Below are 13,258 nucleotides of genomic sequence, written 5' to 3'. Positions count from 1 at the left end.
CAAAGGAACATGTGCAGTTTCTTGATTATTCATTTATGTCCAATTTACTCTCAGATGCACTTACAGGTTTTAAATTGACCGACAGTGTGCGGTGCTGAGAGCCACAAGGCAACAAAGAAAGTGAAAAGTCAAAAATACACAAAGCTGATCGTGCGGCTGGACCCGGCCACCGCTGCGGTGGGAGGTGCGTGTCCGGGTTCTCGCCGTCCCCACCCCTGCCCCGCGGCTTCTGCCTCTGCGGTCTGCCATTCGACAGCCGACCCTCGGGCCCCTCGCCCGCCATGGAGATGCCACGTGTCCACATAGGACGCCCGAGCTACAACATCCGGGAGAAGGATATCCAGCGCTTTTTCAGTGGCTATGGCCGCCTTCTCGAAATAGACCTTAAAAAGGGGTATGTTTTTGTGGAGTTCGAAGACCGTGGCGACACCGGCGATGCCGTGTATGGGCTGAACGGCAGGGAGCTCTGCGGTGAGCACGTGATTGTGGAGCACGTGATTGTGGAGCACGTGATTGTGGAGCATGCTGGGGGCCGCGCCGCGAGCATGGAGGCTGCAGCTACGGAAGCCGCAGTAGTGGAGGCGGATACGGCAGTCGGAGAACCTCTGGCAGAAGTGAATCTGGACCACCTGTACGCGCAGAATTCAGGCTTATTGTAGAACACTTTTCTAGTCTTTGCAGTTGGCGAGATTTAAAGGATTTCATGAGACGAGCAGGTGAAGTAACCTATGCGGATGATCACGAAGAACGCATAAATGAAGGCGTCAGTGAGTTTCGCTCCTACTCGGACATGAAGCGTGCTTTGGATAAGCTGGACGGTACGGAAATCAATGGGAGAAATATTAGACTAAAGAAGATAAACCACGAACACCACAGGCGGTCTTATTCTGGAAGCAGATCAAGGTCACGGACTAGAAGAAGGTCACGAAGTAGAAGTCGTAGGAGCAGCCGCAGTAGATCTCGAAGTATCTCAAAAAGTTGCTCCCGGTCCAGGTCTCGGAGCAAAGGTCGATCACGTTCTCGTTCAAAAGGCAGGAAATCTAGATCAAAAAGCAAATCTAAACCTAAGTCTGATCGAGGCTCCCGTTTGCGCTTTCGGAGCAGATCGAAGGATGAATATGAGAAGTTTCGAAGCAGGTCTCGTTCTCCATCTCTTTCCCCCAAAGAAAATGGGGAAGGTGATATAAAGTCAAAACCTAGATCAGGGCTTCCCTGGTGGCGCAGTGGTTGAGAGTCCGCCTGCCGATGCAGGGGACGCGGGTTCATGCCCCAGTCCGGGAAGATCCCACATGCCACGGAGCGGCTGGGCCCGTGAGCCATGGCCGCTGAGCCTGCGCGTCCGGAGCCTGTGCTCCGCAACGGGAGAGGCCACAACAGTGAGAGGCCCGCGTACTGCAAAAAAAAAAAAAAAAACTAGATCAAGGAGCCGGTCTCATTCCAATTCACCCCTACTTGCACCACCCCCAAAGGCCCGTTCTGTGTCCCCTCCACCAAAAAGAGCTTCAAGATCCCGTTCTAGATCTCATTCAAAGTCAAGGTCACGATCCAGATTGAGCTCCAGAAATTAACCCACAACTCTGCATTCTTTGCACACTATTACAGAACACTTTCCTACTTGCTTAGGCAGTTACTCTTCCACGTTTGTACTGGGCCTCTTCTGCAAGAAGAATCTCCCGAAAAAGGGGGCATACAAAAATTGGATTTGTAGCCAAATTTGATGAAAAAGATGAGGTCAAATATCCTCTCCCTCTGTAGAATTAAGATAACTTTGATTTTATAGCTTTTGAGCTAAAATAACTTTTGTAAAGATTAAGCTAATTTAGTTTTTTTTTTTTTTTTAAGTATTTCAGCAGGATCTGCTGCAGCGGTTTCTGTCATTGTTACATTTGTTTGCTTAATTTTAAATTAACCGTTTCAAGCTTTGAACACTTAGGGCTTTAGAGGGAGAACCCAATTTCCAATTATGTTGGCTTTTTATAAAGCTTGAGTTATGTAAGATTTCAATAAAAGTTTGCTACCAAGATGATTGCCTTATTGAATAGGTCACTCTTAAATTCCTTTAAATATTGATTATCTGCTATCTGTGGAAATAATGTAAATTCTACTTAAGTGTAAAACAAGGCAAGTCTCAGACCAGCAATAAATTATTCAATTTGGATAACATTATTTTGTCCTGTTATTCAAATTTACCAAAGTCATATTGGCCCCTTAAACAGGTTAAGTTAAAAATAAAAGATTTTATAGTCAATCTGTTATACAATTTTGCCTAAATTAATAGATTTTTAAAATAATGAAACCGTTTTCAAACTTAAATTGATTGAACTCTTCAAAAAATAGTTCCTATTACTTGGGATCTTATCTAGCCTGGTAATCCCACTTTCTGGAAGTGGTCGTTGTAATTAGTGTTTCGTTAGAATAAGTTTCCGTGGTCTCTAATGTTTGTTATGTAAAAATTTCTTTGATCAGAAATTTGGTGTGTTATTCAAAATGGAAAAGCAAATATTGCATTTTCTACTGAAAGATCCTTAACAGACAGTTAAAACAGATCGCTTGATAAATCAGTTACTGATTAAATTAAAATTCCACCTAACAATCAGTCCCCTTTAGTTAGTGGGGTTCTGTGATAATTGGTTAGATCATCCTTGTACTTTATGTGGTTGGCTTGGAAAATATTTAAACAGGTTAACCCTAAACTTTTGTACTTCATCATGAAGGGTAATGAATACTGTGGGAACCAAATTTTATAATACTGCAAATTTGTAGGAGTTACTGGGTTACCAATTAGTCCATACATCCGTTAAGCCTAGTTAGTTGAGATTGCAGTTTGAGAAATGAATTACCTTATATATATATATCTCTTTCTCCAGATTCTTTAAATAAGGTAATTTCATTTAAAGCACTCATTAATCTTAGTCTGAAATCAAGATGTAAGTTATTTGACTCAGCGTTAACATCTTCCTGGGAGCTGTCACTCTATATAAGGTGTTAAGGGCTGGGTAGCGTTAGGGTGTGGTGGGTACCACTCATTGTGCTGCAGGTGTGCCTAGAATGCATCATAATCTAGAGTTGGTTTGTAGGTTCAGATACCAGAAGGCAAGCCTAGTAAAATTGAGACTGCATGGAAAACGTTGAGTCAAAGATCCAGATGCCAAAACGATACTGTAACTGGGAGTGTTTGCTCATGTGAAAAGACTTGTTCTAATAATTTCTGGGCTTCCTGTTATGAAATCTTAGAGCCTGATCTTAGGAACATAGTGCCCCAAAAGGTTGATGCTTCTTCTAAGACCTTATTTTCTTTAATGCTTTAGATATATATATTTTTAGATGTTCATAGGAAATATGGTTTTTTTTTCAATATAAACTTCAGATTTTGAGAGAAGAAACTGGTATCTGTAATTATAGTTCATTGTTTTGCCTGTTTGAAAGAACAAAAGTTAGGACACTTACATGAGGAAACAAACCTCCACTGCCTTTCAAATCATGTTTAAGGACAAGTTACTTTCAAGAATTGGCTTTGACCAAAGTTCTCTTGTTTTCAGGCAAAGAACAAAAACTTTTAAAACCACAGCCTTTTAAAATGAAGGAGGGGAATACTACAGTGTGAAATTAGGCTTTCTAAAAGTATGCAGCATCCTTCAACTGGGCTTTCTTGTGTCGATATTCCATCACGTGGTAATAGGCAGGTTTGTTTGCATTGTTAGCTGCCCCTCCCGCCCCCCGTGGGTAATTGTATAGGTAAATGTCTGCACCCATAAGAATTTAGCAGCAAAGGCCAACTTATTAAAATTCTAGTTCCTATCCCACACCTGTGGACCTACATCATTGGACGTGCTAAACCACTGTATTTATAACACTGGCCCACTTGACCAATGAAATGTTTAGTTCTTTGCTAACTTTTAAGTAGAATCTGCATCTCTACAACTTGCCACATGTTCGTCTATGGCTAGATGGAGTATTAAGCTGGTGGAGGGCAAACTAGAAGTGAATGATAACTGGATCCCCCTTTCTTTTACGTGATAGCGTGTTGACATGCCATAATGCCTTTATGGCCAGTTCAAGTCCTTCCTGCTCCTGTGACTTAAGGTTCCACTCCTGTGTTGTTACCATCTTTTCTCTTGGTATCTTCTTTCTCCCACTTTGTTAACCTGCTTTGTGCTGTATTACTTCAATAAAATGTTCACTGAGAGAAAAAAAGATACACAAAGCTGCTCGTGGTGAAAATTTAGATATAGACATCTAACAGTTGTAGGTTTGTTCGGAGTTTTCCCTGTAATACGTTTGAAACTTTACAAGATTACATACCTAAGAATCAGAATTGTATTCTGTGCAACTTAATGAAAAGTGAGAAGTGGTAATTTACATTCTTGACTTGGGCTGATAAATGTATACTTTGTGGCAGGAACATATAACTGGGACTCTACCAGCAACAGAGAGCTGTCAGAAGGCTCTCTTGCAGCTCTACCAGCTGCTGCCCCCAGTGCCCTTCCCCCATCCTACCTCCAAGCTCACACCCATCATTACTCATACCAAGAATGAAGCTACGTAGGTACAGAGGGTGAATATCTTCCCTTTTATGTCCTTCCCACAGCTTCAAGAAATGTCCACAAAAATTGCATTCGTAAGTTTGAAGTTCAAAATGTGACCCACAACACATTCTCATATTCAGTTGCAGATTTCCTTCCATTATTGGAGTGCTGGTAACCATAAAATAATACGATGGATTATAAGCTTTTTCTCAATGTATCAGTGGACTGAGAACTTGGCTCTCCCTCCACTTTAAATGTACCAGCATTCTCTTCTGCACTATTCTTTCTTCTTTAATCCTCTCTCCCAACAATTCCTGCTGAACGAATCTCCAGAGAATCATAAAATCATAGAAAATTATAAGAAGAAAAGACCTGAGAGATCATATTTTCCATTCCCTTTATTTTAGAGATGGAGCTGAGACTCAGTTTTCTGTAATTTAACAGGTATTGTGACCTAAGCACAGTGTTCATAAGAAATGTAAATGTTGTTAGGAGGAGACCTTTCCAGACAGAATGATATTCTGGAATGGTCTGCAAGTGCCTGCAGGTAATTAGGCAGCTGGTGGATTGCTTGATCTCCAAGTCAAGTTTAGGTTTTCTCTTCTTGCTTTAAAAGGGAATATTGCTCTAAAGGGACAGTGAGTGTTTGACACAGTTAAAGAAACAGAGACCAGAAATATAGGACTCCTTTTTAGTGAGATTATGTATTTAACTTTAAAAATCACTTATCTACATTGCTTTCTAAAGTGGGTACCCTTTTGTCCTCATCATGATCCACGATCATCCTTCTGAAAAAGGCTTGGAGGCACAAAAGCACCAGCGGTCACATATCTTGCCAAATAAAGAACCAGGAGTCAAACAAGCTTATACCTAAATGGTTTTATGCAATCTACATATATGTTGCTCTCCTGCCATGGCAAATACCTAAATTTTTGCCTGAAATGGGAAATAGTTTTATGAGAGAGATGTGAAAGTACTCTGTTCACATTTTACATCTCATTTAGATTTAAATAAACCTTAATATTATATTTTATAAAAAGTTACTGACTGTCATTTTGGAAAGTCCTGAAGTTTATCTTCTTTATCACTTCAAGGAGAGTTCTCTCTTTTTAAATCTTTATGTCCTTTATCAGTCATGAGGGGGAGAGGCCCTCTTTTGTTTCTATATTTGGCAAAGAAACATTGGCGTGAGGTTTAGAATATGTTGAAATCACTTACTGTTAAATGGAATATAAAGCACTATATTCGTTAGATATTATCAGACAGGCTTCTGTAACAGAGACCAAAAATAACAGTTGTACATAAAAGAATCTTGTAGGAAGACGATCCATAAGAAGTATAGAAACACCAGCATGTCACCCAGGTACTTTCGATATTTCTGCTCCAAAATACCTACTTGGAACTTATGATCTCTATATTCCAAAAAGAAAGAAAGATAGTGAGAGATAGGAAATCGGGATAGGTGCTTCTCACAACTAGGTCAGGCCTAGTTGTGAGAACCTTAAAGATTAAGAAGTCACCCCAGAAGTTCCACACAACATTTTTCATACATATATTATTGGCCAGAAATTAGTCACATGGCAGCACCTGGCTGCAAGGCAAGCTGGGAACTAAGGTCATTTATCCATGATCATATGATGGATTGACATATTCAAATTTCCTGTTTGTTAAAAAAGAAAATATATTCTATGGCTGTGGTATCAGTTCACATCTTATCTAAATGTTATTTTTAATAAGCACATAATATTTGTCATTATGTTTTTTTGGAATTCAAAAAGATCAACTTCTCTTGTAAAGTAGAAAACAAAAACAAACTTAAACTCCCTAATGCACACAGCTGAACAAGCACTTACTGAATACTTAATTACAAGCTAAAGTCAGTCCTTGGCCAGAGGGATCAAAGCTGAATTATCATTTATTTCAGCGGTCCCCAACCTTTTTGGCACCAGGAACCGGTTTCGTGGAAGACGTGTTTCCATGGATGGGGGTGGGGGGCAGGGAGGATGTTTCAGGCGGTAATGCGAGCAATGGGGAGCTGCAGATGAAGCTTCGCTTGCTAGCCCGCCGCTCACCTCCTGCTGTGCGGCCCGGTTCCTAACAGCCCGAGGACCAGTACCCCTGGTTTATCCTTCTCTCAAAAATCTATAATTTGGTGAAGAAGAAAGAGATATAATCTCATCATGTTACACAATGTGAAATATTTTTAAGAAGCAATAGCTATACAAAGAAGAAGTAAATGCCATGTAAATAGAGAGTGGGTAGGGGAAGGTATTGGAAAAATTCCCCAGAGGAGGTGAAATATGATCTGGACTCAGAAGGCTGAGTAGGATTTCACTGTAAATCAAGAAGAGAACAAGACAGACAGAAGTAATAGGTTTCCAAAACCTTATTGCATATCTGTTTATGTTCAACATATAACGATGGTTCAATGCTTGAAGATATGAAGTGAATGGATGGCCAGAAATACAAGGATCTAGATCAGGGTCATTAAACACCAGCCCACTGCCAAATCTGACCTGTCGTCTGTTTTTGGTAAATAAAGTTTTGTTGGAACACAGCCACACCCATTGTTTACATACTGGTTATGGCTGCTTTCACACTACAACAGCAGACCTAAGTAGTTGCTACGGAGTTGGTATAGCCTATAAGGAAGAAAATACTTCCCGTTTGGCCTCTTATGGAAGAAATTTGCTGACTTCTGATCTAGATTAAAGACATTTTCACAGATATAAAGAATGATGTGATTGTTTCAAGAATGAATTAAAATGTAGGCTACCCACTTCCTAAATTCCTTGGCTACAGCTACAAAGCAAAGCGAAGTGGAGGGTTAAAGGTGGATAAATACACTACAGTCAGGAGGTAAGTTGAGTAGACTAGCTTGACATCTTAAAAGAAACAATTACCATTGTAGCCCATCTAAAAATGCCAAATGTCCTGGATTTTACCTTTCTCACTTTTAGGTACCAGGGAATTTGCATGTTATGGTATTAGAAACTGCCAAAGTGACAAACATGGACTTTATATCCTTGTCAGAAGTGCTATAAGACAGAAACAGAGAGGGAAAAGGAAGCAAATTGTCCAGTATGTGTTTCTGTTTAAGACTACCCCCCTCCCCCCTTAAAGTTTCTGGCTTAGAGTTTAGTATCTTTGATCTGGATCAGTCCTTCTCTTTTCCCAGTGTTCTGATGCACTGTTGCACTTGACAAGATCAGTACAATTCGAATGGAGGAGAGAGAATCAAGAAACTTATATCCCCAAAATAAGTAAGCCTAAAAATCTAACAACAGACTCCAAGGACCAACTCAAATAGAGATCCTTTATCTTTTTTAATCACAATATAAATACATCTTTAGCCCCTCTCCACGTCAGGTGACAATAGAGTAAAGTGGTTGCTTCTCTTTCTCTTACATATTTGTTCTGATCAATTCTCAATGAACTGGATCATTGATCGCCAGCACATCAGAAGGATTTATGTTAATATCATGATAAATAGGTTGGAGTAGTATAAGAATACTGGATAAGAATCAGGATGCTTACATTTACTGAGTTTTATAGCTGGAAGGATCTATAGTCAACGAGTCCAATTTCTCATTTTACACTGGAGGAAACCCAGATCCAGACTGATAATATGACCTACATATTACTCCAGGTCTATTACTCCAGGGGACCTTGGAGACTCTAATTCTCCTCAACCTCTGCTTTTTTCAATTAAAATGTACATAAGTCAAACAATCCCAAGAAAATTCTGCATTACAGGATGCTAGCAGCCCACATCTTTTTAAGTAAATAAATAAACCCTTTTAAATTTTAAGAGTCAGTCTGAATTTTAGCTTCAGGGTTCAGAATGTAACATTTCAGATCTGGACTGCTGTCTTTGATAAGGAGAGTCTCCACTATACTAGAGAAAAAAATTACATTCTGTCCTTTTCTTTCTTTTTCTTTTTCTTTTTTTAAAGACAGGAATGGGGGAAGCAAGTCTTCAAAGCAGACATATCTGAGTCCAAATTAGAAAGCTTTTACTTACCAATTCTGTATCTTGTTTAAGGTAAGTTTCTCAAATTCATCAAGTCTCAACTTTCTCAATGGGAAAAAAGCAATAATAATACCTACATTTGGGAATCATTTTGAGACTTATAGTAAGGTGTCTATAGATAAGCACTATACTCAGCACATAATAAATACTAGAGAAATGGTATCTTAATATATGTATTTTCTTTTTTCTTTACCTTCTTTGTCTGCATTTCTCCTTTGACACTGACCTTTAAAAATATCCCATCTTTCGGGCTTCCCTGGTGGCGCAGTGGTTGAGAGTCCGCCTGCTGATGCAGGGGACACGGGTTCGTGCCCCGGTCCGGGAAAATCCCACATGCCGTGGAGCGGCTGGGTCCGTGAGCCATGGCCGCTGAGCCTGCGTGTCCAGAGCCTGTGCTCCGCAACAGGAGAGGCCACAACAGTGAGAGGCCCGCATACCGCAAAAAAAAAAAAAAAAAAATCCCATCTTTCTATGTTTGCGTCACTTTATATGGGGCTATTTCAAATATGGTAAAACTAATTTTTATTTATAGAGTTAGGAAAAGTGATCAATGTTTATAAGCCACTTGGCAATATAATTTGCTCTTACTTTGACTCTATCTGCATCTGCTTGTGGCCTTGAAATTAGCAGTTTTGACTGAAGTGATCGATTCTGCATAAAAAAATTCAACTTGATTTTTTTTTTTTACTTTTTTTAAACTCATCTGAACTGCAGAAATTAACCTGTTTTGTCATAAGGCAGACACAGCTCTAAGAATGGCATTTTATGTTGTGGATTATACGTAAAATAAAGTTTTTCCTCTGTATCCAGTATGTTATAGCTCCCTCCTCACCTCCAGCAGCTGGTGTGTGCCTGGGGTATGTAAAATCATTTCAGTATTGGCCCAAGTACAGCATAAAGCAATCATAGAAGTAAATCTGTTCTCTCCAGCTCATTTTGTGTCTTCAAGAACCAAATGGAATTTTCCTTGAAATTATCCAGTTTGGGGCATTATTCACATCATTGCTTGTTTCCTAACCCAACCGTTGTCTCATGTGTGTCTGTCTGTCACGCTCTGTGTCTTTCTTATATAATAAAATAGATCTGACCAGAAAGGAGAATCACGGTTATAATTGTAAAAATTAAATTAATTTGAAAAGTGAAATTTCAAGCTAAAAAACCTCATCAGGTAAGTTCTTTTTTGTTTATAAAAGAGTTCTAAAAGTATATAGATTTTATGCGGCATTTTCAAGTGCAGGAATAACAAGCAAAAAGCCACTCTAATACCAACAACCCAAAAGATATTATATATTTAGACAAATAACTTGTGTTCATGGCATATTGAACTAAGATTCTAGTAAATGCCCTATCTCCATTTAGCTGGGGCAATTCATCCATTTGTGCTACATTCACTATATTACTTATTAGCATAAGTTGAACTAGTGAATTTGAAGAAGTGATTCCCAAGTGATGTATTTCTCTTGCCATGAATCTGTTTCCTATTTTTATCCTGATACAAACTAAATTGAGTAATTTCTAATAAAGACTAGAGGACAGAGCCCATATTACTTTCCTCTCTCAGAAGACAGAAGTAAATCTAAGAGGCCAAATCCTAGATTTTTTGGTTCCATCTTACTTTCTCTTATGTAATTATCTATCTATCTCTCTCTCTCTATATATATACCTATCTATCTACCTATTATCTTTATTTATTTCTGTATCTAGACTACAGCTAGTATTACCAGTGGAATATTTTGGTCTCCCTTTATTTTATAGAGGACCAAGTCTAAGCACCCTACACTTTTCTAGCCCCTACAAAACTAAGAATATACTAATTCTACCATAACTGCATCCTGGTTTGTGTGTATGCCTGTGTGGATGTGTGTGTGTGTGTGTGTGTGTGTGTGTGTGTGTGAAGGAGGAGACTAAATGATCAATAATTTTATTTCTATATGTGATTTTTCCCGATTGCTTGTAGAATAAAATCTAGGATTTTAAATCACTTTCCCATTTTATCTTCAATTTTATCTCTTTTTCCTGATCTTCTGATAATTAAACATTCCTTAAGTTTTCTGCCTTTCTTCTTTGTTTCTTCTCTGAATATCCTCCAAGAATACTGAACTCTTTGTTTTAGCCATGAAGAAACAGTGCTAGAGAAATCCTGTGGCTGGCCCACAGTCACATAGAGTTGGTATCAGCCACCTGCTATCTCCAGGGCCACATCTCAAGTTTCTGTGATCTAGCATTGCCATCATCATAGTGACCTCCATCACTATGGTTTTCCAACTCTCCAACACACTATCCATTCCTGTGTAGCTTCCACATTCTCTCATCATCTCACCCTTCTTTCTATCCTTGATGCTTTCAAGAAGTTGTTTATTTTATTTTTTAATTAATTTATTTATTTTTGGCTGTGTTGGGTCTTCGTTGCTGTGCACGGGCTTTCTCTAGTTGCGGTGAGTGGGGGCTACTACTGTTCGTTGTGGTGCACGGGCTTCTCATTGCGGTGGCTTCTTTTGTTGTGGAACACGGGCTCTAGGCATGTGGGCTCAGTAGTTGTGGCTCAAGGGCTCTAGAGCACAGGCTCAGTAGTTGTGGGGCATGGGCTTAGTTGCTCCATGGCATGTGGCATCTTCCCGGCCCAGGGCTCAAACCCGTGTGCCCTGCATTGGCAGGTGGATTCTTAACTACTGTGCCACCAGGGAAGTCCCTAAGTTGTTTATTTTTAAGTCTATTTTTTTTGCTATTGAAGGGAATAATGCTCCTGTAGAGTAACCATCTAATAGAAGGTTAAATAACCTTAGTGAGAAATACTGGCAATGCTAAATAGAATATGCTATAGTTATCAGTAAAGAGGCTGAAAATATAAGATGGGTGATTACAGAGATGACATTTAGTATGGGGAAAAAACAGTCAAATAGCAAAAGAAATATAATCAGACGTAGACTTGTCTACCAGGAAGGAACAATCTGAAAAATGATTCCATGCCTGTGAGTGAAAATGGGGAGAAAATTGTTAGTGAATTTGCTGTGTGTGATGTGTGTGTGTGTACCTTCACATGGTAGAGAAAAACCCAAGAATAATCTGAAGAGAATGAAAAATTATGTCCAAGTCTTACTAATAGATTTTAATTTCTCAAAAATAAACAAAAAACAATTTCAGAAAATGATCATAAGGAATGACAATAGAACCTTTGAACTTCTGTATAAGTTATTTGTTTACTTTGACTTGGCATCAGGAGAAAGTGAGGATCTACATATATTAGAAAAGCAGAGGGCTTCCCTGGTGGCGCAGTGGTTGAGAGTCCGCCTGCCGATGCAGGGACACGGGTTCGTGTCCCGGTCTGGGAAGATCCCACATGCCGCGGAGTGGCTGGGCCCGTGAGCCATGGCCGCTGAGCCTGTGTGTCCGAAGCCTGTGCTCCGCAACGGGAGAGGCCACAACAGTGAGAGGCCCGCATGCTGCAAAAAAAAAAAAAAAGAAAGAAAGAAAAAGAAAAGCAGAGTGTGCAAGTTGTCCAGTATTTGGAAACATATACTTAGGAGTAGCCGTACAATATTTTTCATATGGAACACAGATTAAATGTCATGGAAGCTATCCTAATGCTGTAAAAGTGGTGTTGCTGAAATGACAAATAAGCTTCCAAGGCAGGTATTTGACATATGCCCTACTGGTCACTTAAAACTAGATATATAGACAAATTAGAAAGTCTGTCACAGATAATAAATGATTCGAGGTAAGGCTGACAATTTTTAAGTAGCTAGGTAACTTGCCATAACTATTTGGGTTAACCTGCAAATACCTATAATTTAGAGATTATGGGACACTTTTCCATGGAATTAAATGATTTCAATTTGTTAGGACTGTAATTTATTTATAATGAGTGGATTTTTCTTATTCTCATGCTAGTTTACTTGGTTTATGATCTGTTAAAATAACGTGTGTATTGAAAATTGTAGGCTGTCACCCAATTGTTTTCATTATTTTTGAGAAGTCATTTGCCTCAGTTTTAAAATGGTAGCACTGAAATGAGCCAGGCTTTCCCACAGAGGTTTTCTGGAAAACCTATGAACTTCTTATTTCTAACAAATTAGTAAAATTGGATAAATCAATAACTTCATTCGTACTACTCCAGTTCAATCCAGTTAGGAATCTATGTAAATCAATTTATAATGAGGAAAGCAAGAGAATTTGAAGAATAAACAAGGCTAGAAGACAAAGAGAAAAATGTTTATCCAATAATAAATACCAAGGTTTAAACCTGAATTGTTTTGTTTTCTGGTTTTCTCTGCTAGACTATAAACCACTTAAGGGCAGCCGGGTTATCTTACCCAGTTTTGTATGCCCAGTACTGACACAAAGAAGGCATTCAATAAATGAGTGAAAGAAAAAGAAGAGAGAGTAAGAGAGAGATATTTGCCAGGGGTAGGGGGAGAATAAAAATACTTGAAATGGCTGTTGTTAAAATTTTTAATTTTTCCATTGATGATAAGGAAAAGGAGAGTCTTCATGGTTTCATTTTCAAATATATATCTTCTAAATATTTCATAAAATGCGTTTTTAAAATTCCCATGATATAAATTTGTGTCTGACAATTTAATGAATGAGCTCTGTAAAAATGGTTTGTATTGGGCTTAAAACACAAGAAAGTAAGCATTGTTTCAGGTAAAAATGCATTTTCTGTGTAAGTAATTCATCTTTTTTCCTTTCTCTTTTAAAC

General features: G+C 38.9%; 1 protein-coding gene across 1 annotated transcript; it reads left to right on the top strand.

The window, feature by feature from the left end:
* Positions 1 to 287: 287 nt before the first annotated feature.
* Positions 288 to 2,023, top strand: LOC101316036 (serine/arginine-rich splicing factor 6-like). The gene is given in 3 exon segments (XM_019923299.3): positions 288 to 503; positions 506 to 1,206; positions 1,424 to 2,023. Coding segments are annotated over 3 exon segments (1,062 nt in total). The 3' UTR covers positions 1,569 to 2,023.
* The last annotated feature ends 11,235 nt before the right edge of the window (positions 2,024 to 13,258 follow it).

This window comes from Tursiops truncatus, chromosome 4 (assembly GCF_011762595.2).
Source record: "Tursiops truncatus isolate mTurTru1 chromosome 4, mTurTru1.mat.Y, whole genome shotgun sequence".
Classification (NCBI taxonomy): Eukaryota; Metazoa; Chordata; class Mammalia; order Artiodactyla; family Delphinidae; genus Tursiops; species Tursiops truncatus.
This window is presented reverse-complemented; position numbering and strand designations above follow the sequence as displayed.